General features: G+C 37.8%; 1 protein-coding gene across 3 annotated transcripts in view; it reads right to left on the reverse strand.

Moving 5' to 3' along the window:
• ADAM9 (ADAM metallopeptidase domain 9) overlaps nt 1-13,753 on the reverse strand; it is a 142,681-nt gene that overhangs the window by 122,849 nt on the left and 6,079 nt on the right. For all 3 annotated transcript variants that reach the window (XM_002925248.4, XM_019805972.2, XM_034647445.1), the window contains exons 2-3: nt 9,925-10,022; nt 7,012-7,070 (exon numbers count right to left, since the gene is read on the reverse strand). In XM_002925248.4, the coding sequence (XP_002925294.1) occupies nt 7,012-7,070; nt 9,925-10,022 (157 nt within the window). The remainder of the gene's footprint in view (nt 1-7,011; nt 7,071-9,924; nt 10,023-13,753) is intronic.

Below are 13,753 nucleotides of genomic sequence, written 5' to 3' on the forward strand. Positions count from 1 at the left end.
TAAAATTGTAACTGTCTGTGAGTGACAAAACACTTAAAAGCTGTCGAGGTTAAAGATCTGATGAGAGTTCATCACAATGCTATTGACAAGGACATACTGTTATTTCTGTGACACACAATAATTTAAGAAAATAATTCAACAATAAAGGTATTGACAAATTTCTATGAACATACTATAATTTCTATGAACAAATACAACACATGCCTGTATCGTATGTACAATCATCACTTATTTGACAATGCTTCCCACGTAATTTAACATTTTAAATAAGCCTAATTGGTAAAACATGTCTCTTTTTATAAGGAGAGAGACAAAACCTAAGAGATTTTCCAAGGATCATCTAGGAAATCTCAAAGTTAATGTGAAGTCAAAAGGCTCCTCTTAGAGCTGATACGGAGAAGGTCACAAAGGTCAGAAGGTTTGATCATCTCATAAACAGGATCACAGATCACTGGGAAAAAATCCTTAGTTATCCATTTAACCAAAGTCACAATTAAAAGATCTCAAAGGCAAATACAGAAAGCTACCTAATTACAAAAATTCTTAGCCTCTTACTATTGAGAACACCCAGTTTTCAATCAAAGAACTGATCGATATAACACAAAGCACGGGAAATTATTTTAAAACACAAAATCTTGTTTCCCCAGGCATATTACTTAAAAGGTAAAGAAAAACAACCTTTTTTATAATTTCTTATTACGAGCAAACAAATAATCTAAGAAAACTTTGTTGTTTTAATACAGAGAGAAAAACCAAATAATGGTTTCACATCAGTCTGCTATTAATACTAAGGCAAATTTTTTAAAAATTAAAATAAATAAATAAATAAATAAATACCCTACAAATAAATCCATCCAATCTTGGCCAGCTTTGACCAGAAAAGGAAAGATTCCTTTTCAAAGTTCCCTTTTCCACAAATCTTGTAAAAATTTTTTCTTATATCCATTCAGTTTTTGTCTTACCCTTTTCTTCTTTCTCATTCTGAAACAACCAGTCAGTCGTTCTACTTTACAACAAAATTACCCTTTTCCCCTTAACAAAAACATGCCCTTCATACCTTTCCTTATCAAAAATACATATTACTTTCCTTCTATATAGTTTATTCTTTACCCTTATTATTCCTAGTAGTTTTATTTACATATATTGACTATATTTTTAACCATTAAAAACCCAAATTGTCAGTGAAAAGTAGAAAGCAGGCAACTGCAAACTCACATACTATCACACACTCCCATATTATCATACTGTAGCAGGTTTAAGAATATTATCATTTCATAATTCCTAGAAATGTGTCTTTTTCATAGCACAACTTTATTATGTTTATTCACCGATTCAAGTACAATTAGCTTTTCTATACCATATTAAAAATGAGATGCCAAAAGTAAATGAAATTAATGTTCAGCAATTAATGTTTCAGTATTTTCTCTAATTTGGAAATGAGATCTAGATAGTCAATAAATACCCATCATTAACTTAACTTTGTATAGCTTGAACATTTAATGTTATGAAAAGGTTTTTGAAACTATTTTTAAGGAGAACTATTATAAAACAGAATGATCGAGTTCATTTGTAAACTTTTATCCCATTTATATCTATTTAATTTCCTTGATCTTAACAACTGTTTGAATTACTCATGAAAATTTCACAAGACATTAACTAAACAAAGCCATCCATCTATCACCTTCAGTAATTTTCCTGTTGACAAGTCAAGCCAGTATCAAAAAAAAAAAAAAAAAAATCACAGACGCAAACGACCTGAAGAACCTACCTACAAAGGTATTCATATGATTCTTCCTTCTTTGTCTTTTTTAACTGCGGTGCTTGACACACACTAAACAATTCCTTTTTATTATTCATTCTGTTTTTAGGTTAGATTTATAGTTTATAACCTTGAACATCTAGCAGAAATAACATAAGTTTGACTAGTAAATGTAGGTAGAAAAAACTTTGTATCTGCATCACATTATTTAATGCTGACGACTCTGAAGTTGTCAGAGTTTATCAATAATTTTATCAATAATTGTAAAGCTAGCTTTATTTACCAAAGATTATCCCAAGTCATGTGAATTAAAAAAAAAAAAAAAGGCGATGACTTGGGTTAGTTTCTATATTTCTGAGTTTTAAGAAAATTTATATAAGTGTTCATTAGTCTCTAAGACAATTTGAATAGAACTCCTTTAAGGGATTTTATTTTATTTTTTTAATATTTACTTATTTATTTGAGAGAGAGAGAGAGAGAATGTGCACACGCAAAAGTGGGGGGGGTGGGGCAGAGGGAGAGAAGCTCAACCAGACTCCCTACTGAGCGCAGAGCCCTACACAGGGCTCGATCTCACCACCCGTGAGATCATGACCTGAGTCAAAATCACCAACTGGACACTTAACTGACTGAGCCACCCAGGCATCTCTCCTTTAAAGGATTTTATAAATTAATTTGGTAATAGAATCCAGAGGTACGAAACTACAACACATCTATTACACATATATTATAAACATATATAAACATACAGACACATACAAATAGAGATCTTATAGCTTTCATTCCAAAATTTTAGCCATGAGTCAGTAAAACAGTAATGCAATCTCATTGGTTTACCTCCACTTTGTATTTTCATCCAAATTGTGTTTGTGGCAAATGGGCCAAGTTAAGATGACCTGCCCACCAGTAACCGTGGAAACTTCTAAGACTTTTTTTTGCTGTGATATGTAATCTTATGAAGGCAATGGACTAAAATTTTAGGTGAGTGACTGAAAAGACATCTAAGTGCTGCCTGGACATTTCCAAAGTCCGTGAGTGAACAAATTGTCCAACTCTATTTCCAAATAGCCTTTTTTTTTTTTCCCTCTTCTGAGCCTCAGGGAGTTGCTTTCAGGGGTACCTGACTCCCTTGAGAGGACCCAACAGAGGCTAGGGCACCTACAATTCCAGGGGCTATCGAAAGCTGAGGGCTGAAGTGGGAAGGGAAAAGTCAACAGGGATGGACAGAGGGATGGAGGTGGTAGGAGCTCGAAGAGGTACATCTCAAAGGATTCAAAGAAACTAGAGGGAAGACTGATGGTGGTAAGAGGGGGAAGGAGGAGCAGAAGCAGCAAGGAGGGAGAGGTACAGGGAGTCAAGACGGAGAGATCTCAACTTTCCCCAAGAGGACAGTGAAGTTCCAAATTACCCTCAGCAAAATCATGCCAATAAGAAAAGAAGCAGGCCCAGCAGACAGTCAGCAGGAGTTTAAGAAAAGGGATTTCAGTTGACTGGGAAGTTCCCCTGGGAGAAGCAGGATGCAACAGAGAGAAGAGAGAGACCTCACAGAGAGCCAGGAAGAAGAAGCTTCCAGCCCAGGGAATCAGGGAATAATCCCCACTCACAATAAGGAGCCAGGAAGACCTTCCAGCCCAGCAGGTACCTTGCAAAAAAGCCTGGGACTCTAACCCAGCTTCAAAAAGTATAATCAAAACCTTAAAAATCAAAACCTGTCCTTACCAGCTTCAATAGACATTTGTCCAGAGCAACTAACTGTTCAGGAGTCACCAATGGATCCCCGATCAAACAGTCAGGAAAGAAGACAAAGCTTTCAAAGGTGCATACTTAGGGCCCTGGGTGAGAGATCCCGGGGTCCAATGAGGAATCTGATCCTATCTGAGTCACAGCACCATGACTGTCCAAGAAAAAAAAAAAAAATACCAATGACACTCTTAAAGACAGTAAGGCAGACTTGATTCAGGTCCATTGCACCAAGCGTAGGGACCACTTCAACAGGATTTCACCACAAGGGAGAGAGAGAAAGATCAACTGCAAATACAGCATGGGCAAGTGGGAATTTATGGCCAAGGGGCAGGGTAGCAATGGATAGAAAACTACTACCAGGAAACTTCAGGGGTGAGGAGGGTTCTAGCTAAAGCAACCTAACAGATAATTGCTGAAAACAGGACAGGGTGATCAGATATCACCTGGGGAGTGCTAAAGGATGAGAACCTGACCACATGTCCAGAATGATCAGAAATCGAGGGCAAGGGGGGTAGTGGTTCTTGCTAAACTGACTTAGTAGGGTTCTTGCCAAAACTGGATTTTATAAGGAAGTACACTGATATACCTAGAAGAAGATCCAGCAGCCTGACTGAAGTTTGGTCAAGCAAGGAATCTGTCATTTGCAGCAGAACCAGAGCAGCTCTATGCTTAACTCCAGGGCTTATGGACAAGTCAGGGAGGCAATGTGCTAGCTAGTGATTTACAGTGTGCCATTTAAAGTTCTGAACTCCTCTGGAGGCAGCCAGGCCCAGCTTGCCTACACTGTTTAAAGATGGAGCGACTCATGGTTTGCATGCAGTGTAATCAGTTACACAGCCTGCCTCCGGCTACATGACCAGAGTAGTATAAAAGACCTCTTGTGTAAACTTGTGCCTGGGCTCCCCTGAAAATAAGATGCCACACCCATATCTCACAGGTTTGTAATCTGAAAACAAAGCACGTCTGGGATTTGCGTAAAGTTTTCAATCCCATTGATGATTATCTGCACTTTCTTTGTCCTGAAGTGTTGTATCATTTACCTTTATTAAAGCCCACTTGAGTGAGCTTGAGAGTAGCCTGTGGAGTCTTCAGTCCTTTCGATTATTCAACCCTGCTCATCACTACACTGCCCCCTCCTCTCTCTGCCCTGCAGCGCACACACACACACACACACACACACACACACACACACACACACACTCCCTCTAGTGGTGAATCTGAAAAGAATAAATGAGATAGTTTGCTTCGCTCTGCCTTTCTTCCTCTTTGGAAGTCGCTGCACACCCAGTGAGCGCAAATTCCACCATGCTTCTCCAGAAGCAAACTTGCCAGTAGGTAGCACTGACAGGAATGGCTAACTCTGCCTAATGCTGGGGTTCAGGGTTAGTAGGTCCATCAGGTTTTCATTCTAAGCTAAATCTTCCACCCCAGCCCTAATCAATAATAAAAGTGACGTGTGACCTCTTATTTAACTTACCCTTCCATTTCATTTTTAAGTCTGTCTGCACAGGCAGAGAAAGATGTGATCTCTTCTTTCCCATAACCCCCAGTCCCTGCCAAATCCTCCATGTAAGCGATTACGTACCCTCTGCCACAAGAAGGGTTCATGGCTTTAACCAAATTCTCAAGGGATTCGAGACCCGAAAAGAGATAAGACCACTATTCTAAAGGCAATGGAAGGAAAAAAATGAGCATTTACTCCTTTATTGAATTTCATAATTTCCCTATTACTACAAAGAATGCATCTGAGCCATTTTATTACAGACTACCTACCCTGTTTTTCATTAGTGATCACTAGCTTTGATGACTACCTTTCAAAGATATTCAAAGGCCTAACTACTCTTACAAATGCCTAGAAAACACCATTTGCCACCAAATCAAGAACCATAGTAATACAGAGCAGACATAACACACATATACAGATCACTAGACTTCTGTCAAATGACTTGGATTTGTGCCCCAGCTTGAACCCTTACAAACTATACAATACTGAACAAGTCAAGGAACTTTCCTGAACCTTGATATTCTTATGCACAAAATGAGGACAACAAACACTGCTCAACAATTAGGTTGTTATAACAATATGATAAATGAGATAAAGGTTATGACGCTTTATAAGATGAAAACTATACAAACATAAGGAACTACAGTTAACTCTTGAACAACACAAGAGTCAGGGGTGCTGACACCCTATGCAGTCAAAAACCCACATATAATTTTTGACTCCCCAAAAACTTAACTACTAACAGCCCACTGCTGACCAGAAGTCTTACAGATAACATAAGTGGTCAATTAACACGTATTTTACATATTATATGTATTATATACATATAATTCTTACAATAAAGTGTTCTTACAATAAAGTAAGCCAAAGAAAATGTTGTCAAGGAAATCATAACAGGGTGCCTGGGTGGCTCAGTCAATTAAGAGTTGGACTCTGGATTTCAGCTCAGGTCACGATCAACACAGGGTTGTGAGACTGAGACCTGCGTCAGGCTCCATGCTGTTCTTGGAGCCCACTTAAGATTCTCTCTCCTTCTCCCTCTGCCCCTCACACTTATGCGCGCTGTCTCTCTCTCAAATAAATAAATAAATCTTTTAAAAAAAGAAATAAAAGGGAACAGGGAGAGACAGGCCACAGGAAAGTGGGTGACTCAGCATGGTTAAAAACTTGGCATTTCAAAAAGGCAGTCAAAGAACACATACAACCAAAGTGGGATCAGGTGAAAACATGCCAAAATGTGGAGAAGGGATTAAAATAAGGAGGTGAGAAACTACTCTTGTGTCCTAAATATCTGCGTTGCTCCCCTCTCCCCACTCTCAACCCCTGCAGAAAAATTCGTACGTTGAAGCCTCACAGCCAGTGTGGCTATATTTGGAAATGGAGCTACTAAGGAAGTAATTATGGTTAAATAAGGTCATATGGGTAAGGACCTGAACTGACAGGATTGGTGCCCCTATTAGAAGAGACACCAGACAGCCTGCTCCTCCCCCCAACCCCCACACCCCCATACCAAGGAGGCCATGTGAGCACAGCATGAGAAGATGGCCATCTGGAACTCAAGAGGAGAGCCCGCTCCAGATACCAGCCCAGATGGCCCCTTGATCTTGGACTTCTGGTCTCCAGAACTGTGAGAAAATAAACTTCCTTTTTTTTTTTAAAAGTCTGTGGTATTTTGTTACGGCAGCACTAGCAGACTGATGTAACTATTAAAGACTTCTTTACCACTGCTCAGTTGTTCCTTGGGCCGATCACAACTAAAAAGTGTTCTTCTGAAATGCAACTTTCTTTGGCTTTACTTTAAATTTATTTTCCCTTGTTCTAATGTCAATGGAAACCAAAAATAGTATGGTTTTTTCCACACTGCTACTCTTGTTATTCTCACCTTTTTATCAATCTACTAAACATCTAATTAAATAGACTACTTAAATATACTACTTAAAACACATTATCTTTAAAAACATACTATTTTTTAAACCAAAAAGCTAAAGTAAATTAAATTTCTTACTTGTTCCTTTCCAAGTGAATAATATGCTCTTTTCCTTCAGCTTGAATGATATAAGATACCTAAATGCACAGAGGAGAAAAAAAAAAACAATAAAACACCATCTTATAAACTACTTTTCAACAACAGGTATTTGTAAGACACTGAAAAGTCCATCCTGAATTAAAATAATTTGGCATCGACTAAAATTGTTTTACAGAACCTTATAACTGCTCTTAAATAATAAAAATGATACTCTGATCACCCCTACCTTCCTTTTATAACCTATTGTGGGAAATCGCGTGCACGTCCATCTAAACTCTCCTTAAATTCATTTATAATTCGGCTCTAACTTTAGGAATTACTTCTATTAAGTCTGGCCATGTATTACCTACAGTGTAAAGTAGTTCTTCCTTTTGTTTAAGTGAATGAATTTCTTAGTTTCAAGAGATTATCTCTAGTTCTAGTTACCCGAAAGTTGAAACTCATACACTCTGATGATTTTATATCTTCACACAGCTTACCACATTTCATCACTTCTAAAACACACTTTTTACCCCACAAATGAACATTTCTGAAATCAAGATGCATCAAAGGCACAGCTGTCGAACTGGCAGGACTCTGTTTCTTCCCTAATTAGTGGTATATTAAACAACGGTATGCCTTACAGTTGAGTCAATGTATTGAGATAAAGTAATATGCACTTACACACCCTCACATTCATGGGCCCCTCTTCTCTACCTCAAACAACTTCCTCAGCAACTTACCCATCAGAAGCACTTAATGTGATTGTTAGAACCATGATTCCACTTTGCCTTAATGCTTTAACCAAAGAGAAAGTCATAGAGGGGCTCAACAAATAATATTATCAGAAGTGTCCTCTTATTTTCCTTTCTGTTTCTGTACTCTAGGTTAACATTTTGCCAAGAAATAGCACGATCCCCTCTTCTAGGGCTCATCAACAGCCCATTTCTAGAGCCTAGACCAGGTTACAGCCCTTGGCACTCTACTTCCACGTCCTGAGTGCGAGCCTATGATCTACCTTGATTCTATCTCGATCTCAACTTAGCCATCAAAAATACCAAGCTCCTAGGTACAAACTTTCAGAGACAAAATAAATAAGACAATAGAGATAAAAAGTACAGCAAGAGAATTTAGTCCACAAGATGGAAATAATATTGTTTGGTGACAGATGGTGATGTCACTTATCTTGGTGAGCCCTGAGTAATGTATAGAACTGTTGAGTCATTACACTGTACACCTGACACTAATATAACACTATATGTTATACTTCAATAAGAATCAAAACTAAAAATAAAACAAAAGCAAGGTAGAAACAGCAACGACAAAAATTCCAAGCTCCTTCCATCATCACAGTTCTGGCATGTGCTGTTCTATCGTTCCGGCTCTTGGTCAATCATATGATATAAAAACACCACTGTCCTACCGTCTGAGAAAAGTTCTGAAGAGCCTGAGAATTGTTTCGTGATACTATATTGCTTCCCCAAATATCTGCCTGGATTGCTCATTCCCCTGCTTCTGGTCTTTACTCAAGGGTCTGCTTCTCAGTAAGGCTTTCCCAGGCTGCCCTATTAAAAAATACAAACCCTCTCACCCCACCCCTACCCTCACTTCCAGCACTTGCTATCCACATTCCTGGTATAATTTTCTCAAGAGCACATATTACCACATTATTAATCTATATTTTTTCTCTGTTTACTGTCTCCCCCCCATCCTGCTAGAATAGAAGCTCCATAAGAATGAATTTTGTCTGTTTTGTTCACTGCCGTATCTCCAGTGCCCAAACAGTGCTTCGAATTCTCCAAAGATTTATCAGGGCGTGTGAATGACATTTACTGTGATCACAAGTACCTATATGCACGGTACTGATGCAGACACAATCAGAGACACAATAAAGTGGAAAGCACAGTCCCTGTACTAAAAAGTGAAGAAAAAGAGAAAAATAATGAAGCAAGTACACATTAATTCTATCCTAAGGCAAAACATAATCAAATGGTAGCACGTCCAGGTCAAAGCAAAACGAAGGAAGAATTATAAGTTGTAGGGCCATTTATTCTTTACTTATAGAAAAGAAACAGAATTGAATGACCTCCCCAACTGGAGGTAGGACTTGGAGGACAGACTAAAATTAAAAGCTCCTAACTCTTAACTCCAGTGTTCCTTTTACAAGGCCCAGGCTCTGCACAATGTACCAGCTGCCCTCTATTTATAATTAGACCAGCAAACCAGACATAATAAGCTAAACTCTATCCTTCATCGTCTGTTACTGTTAAATTACAATAAAGTTAGATTATACTTCCCTGAAGTTGAAGAGTTTGCAAAATCAATTGAATTCCAAACTTATTATTTCTCAACTTTATAGTAGGAGAAAATAGTATAAAAAATAATTTTTGTGCATTGGTTACCCCATTAACAGCACATTAATGTTTCTTCTGATATGGAGCTAAAACTCACTTTTGAGTAAACATTCCCGTATATGAAATATATACATGTAACATACTACTATTCTCCAGAGTCTGTGAAGATACAGTATGAAGTATTCTACCTATCACAAACTAAGAGAGAGATTAATTATTATTATGAAAAGGCTACTGTAACCATCAGCAGTGAGAAAAGGGTTAGAAATCTATATAATCAGCATCCTACCCTGGTCTTAGAATTTTATCTAATTATTTCATTCTGTTATGTTTCAAGCTGACCATTTGTCTTAAAAAAAAATTTTTACAAGCTACTAAGGATCAGTGTATTACTTTTACTAGAATAACGGCCAATCAATATCAGTGCCATATGAATGGTGGTGTACTATTCACTGGCCAACACTACTCACTGAACCAATCCCTGCTGCAAATAACACATTTGTCTTCTTAAAAAAAAGTAAAATTTAAATACATATATACTTCTCAAGGGATAACTTGCCTGTTCTGAATGGGGCCTAGGAGCTTCTCTTCGTTCTCTAGTTAATCTCCAAGGAGTTATAATTTCATAAGAAGAGAGATGCGAGGTCTGTTGAAAACCTACAGAAAAAGGAATAATAAATATTACATAACAAGTGAATGCAAAAAACTAAATGGTACCAAATGGTACCAAAATCAAAAGCTGAATGTTCAAATCACAGAAAAATCATGTGACATTCATGTGTGTGTGTGTGTGTGTGTGTGTGTGTGTATAATTTTACACAAAAAAAGAGCAATATACTTGATAAGTATGAAGGGGGAAAAATATATTTCCTTAAAAAGGATGTAAGTCTTCACAGCGTATACACAGCAATCATTTTCAAACAATTTTTTGCTATAAACCTTATTAACTCTTTTTCTTTAAAAAAAAATCTGAAGGTATACACACAAGGAAATAAAAAAAAAGAAGAAGAAGTGCTTTGGTGGGGAGATGGAGCGAAGGCATCTGGAGCCTAGTACCATTCACTCATCTCCCAGTTTTCAGCCTCACCTAACATGAATGACATCCCCTGACAGGCACTGGAATACTTATGAAACAGACAAAGACAATTAGAGGGAAAAGTTACTTTCAGTGCCTGATGGGTTAACTCTAATAAACATACACTTAAAAATGTAGCAATTATCTCAAATTATATTACTGCCATTAATGTGTCCTAAAAACAAAAACTCGCTTCTGATAAAATTTATTAACAGTGAAGAACTCAAAGCAATCATGCTGACTTATTCCCAATTCCAATCCTGTTCAGTTTACTGCACAGTGGAATCATACCTAAGGTGAGCTTGGGATCCAAAGTCATCACTAGAGCAAAAATTGAGTATAATCAAAATTGCCCAAGGAAATCCCTTAGGAAGACACCCCTTACTGGAGTCTGATACAAAGTCTCTCAATACACCCAACACAACATCTTCTTCCAGCATCATTGCTGACGGCATGTCAATTTTTTCAGTGAACTTGATGAAGTAGATGGTCACCACCTAAGGACCATGGATGAAAATTCCATATCTCTGTACGTCTGTATACATCTAAACCACATTCGGTATGAGGAGGCTTAAGGCTGGCATACACAAACAGAAAGACTGAGGGAAGAACACACTTTTCATTCAGTAGATCTATTCCATTGCAGTAACTCCTTCATACACGTTTGGTACATTTACTTATGATATTTACATGTTTACTTATGACATTTTATAGTCTCATATATATGCAATATAATATTTCATAAATGATATACTGCAGGGTTGATTAAAGTGAAAAGTAAGTCTCCCTTCATCCCACTCCCTATAGGTAACTACTTTAAAAAATAATTATTTTATTATAGAAAAAAATTTTTTTTAAAGATTTTATTTATTTATTTGACAGAAAGACATCCAGCGAGAGAGGGAACACAAGCAGGGGGAATGGGAGAGGAAGAAGCAGGCTCCCAGCGGAGGAGGCTGATGCGGGGCTCGATCCTAGGGATCCGGGATCACGCCCTGAGCCGAAGGCAGACGCTTAGCGACTGAGGCACCCAGGCACCCCATATTATAGAAAATTTTAAATATACATAACAGCAGAGAGAAGAATAATGAACTCACATGTACCCATTACCCAACTTCAATACAATTTCATATGTATCTCCTCCCTCAAACACACACTATTTTAATGCAAATCCTAGATAGCACATAATTGTGTCTGTGAATATTCTGAATGAATCTCTAAGACATAAGGACTTCTAAAAGAACCCTTATCCACAATATGGTTATTACAAATAAAAAAATTAACAATAATTTTTCAGGAGCATCAAAATTTCCCCGATTTTTTCAGAATTTCTTCTTTTTTTTTTTTCCATTGATTTGGTGAATTAGGATCCAAACATGTCCATACATTTAAAAGGCTCTTTAACTTATGGAAGTCCTTTCTTCCCCCCCCTACCCTCTTTTGGGCATTTATTTCTGAAAGAAATTCTACTTAATGAAATTATTTCATACATTGATCCACTGAGTGAAAAGTGTGTTCTTCCCTCAGTCTTTCTGTTTGTGCATGCCAACAGCCTTAAGCCTCCTCATACAGAATGTGGTTTAGATATATACAGACAGAGAGAGATATGGAGCATTGAGATAAGGACTTGGCACTTATCTCCTGCACCCCTCTATGTCTGTACTGCTGGAATTTGTTTTCACAATGAGTAATTTGTAATCCCTGTATTACTTTTGAAATTACAAGGGGGAAAAAGAAGAGTGTTTCTTCAATAAAAAGGCATAATCTATTTAAAGTACTAATTATCCAGCATCTCCCAAAGCTCCTTCCTCTTCATCAGCCTTACTATCTAACCTCACACCTAGAAGACTCTGTTCCTTCTTACCTGGTCTCCCTACTCCCACTCTCCTCCTTTGCATCCAACCTGGGTGCTCATTCACTCATTAATTTTTGTGCCCCTCAGATTTCTCAAATACAGACTAACATGAAGCATTTACAGCTAACTTTCTCCAAGATATCACTGTATATAAAAATGTCTGTATCTTGTCTAGCTTGGGATTTTAAAAGGTACAACAGGAAAACAAATTGTATCCTATCCAATACAGTATATATCATACTAACAATATTCAAACTCTTTACCCACCTTTAAACCCCTTGTCTTTATAATATGGCGTATTATCTAAAGATGGCTTCAAGTCATTACAAAAAAACACCAGAAATGGACCCCGATACTCACAAAAGTGACCATGGGCTAATCCAAGGCATATTTATGACATACTATCATAAAATATCATTCAGATATTTGGAGTTGTTAATTGGGAACCATGTCAAAAGAAATCCATGGCCTTCATAGATGCAGGCTTCAAATCACTAGATAGAAATATCCTTAATCCTACATTAACTGAGGTACAGGACTACTTCCTCACCCAGAATAAATCTTTCAATGACCTTCATTGTTTACAAATTTCTAAAATACACAAGTTTCAATACTACCCTAATTTCACTCTGGATGATGATAATCTGTTCAACTACTAGGAAAGGCACCCGAAAAGTGGTGATGTTACGGAACCAGATTCTTGAGCTCTCTGGGCAACAGAAATTGATAAGAAGCCAAATAGGAATTTTCAAGCAAGGCTTTTATCAGGGGCATCTGCTGGAGCAAAAGGCAGACAGCACAAAGCCAAGTGTCCTTGGGCTGGCTCCCTGAACAATGGCCAGGGAAAGTTTTTAAAGCAGCCGAGGTGGGAAAGGAATGACATCTAAGCACGTAGGGGTGGGGAACTACAGGAAGATGGGCCCACAGGACAGTTGACGCACCAAGCTTCATACATGGTATGTTTCATTTGCATGTTTGTTTCTATCTCTGGGCATAATTTTTAGCATTATATTGAGGAGACTTGTCTTCTCGTTGGCAAAAAGTCAGAGCTGGGGTCCATTTGGCTCTGAATGGTCTGGTCTGGTTTTTGTAGGAGCACACCTGTTGTAAATTGGGTCCTGGAGCTTGTTTCCAGCTTGTGGCTTCTGGCTTCCTGATCACATACAGCCACCTGCAAGCTGGACTAGAGAAATGGATTATTGCCATTGGTGCTCTGAGGGGGCCCAGGTTTTTCTGCAAGTTCCTGCTCTGTCTCAGAGGCACAAATAGTTGGCAGGAATAAAATTCTTTTAGCAGGCAGTAGATTAGACGCTCTGTGTGACAAAAAGTAAATCACTGTGTACATTTATTTGCAACTTCCTGTGACTCTAGAATTATTTTAGACTAGAAAGTTTTTTAAGTAAATCTTTACAGGCAAGGATATATACACTAACAGGTTCAGGAACTGTTAACACTAGA

This window comes from Ailuropoda melanoleuca, chromosome 18 (genome assembly GCF_002007445.2).
Source record: "Ailuropoda melanoleuca isolate Jingjing chromosome 18, ASM200744v2, whole genome shotgun sequence".
NCBI classification, from domain to species: domain Eukaryota; kingdom Metazoa; phylum Chordata; class Mammalia; order Carnivora; family Ursidae; genus Ailuropoda; species Ailuropoda melanoleuca.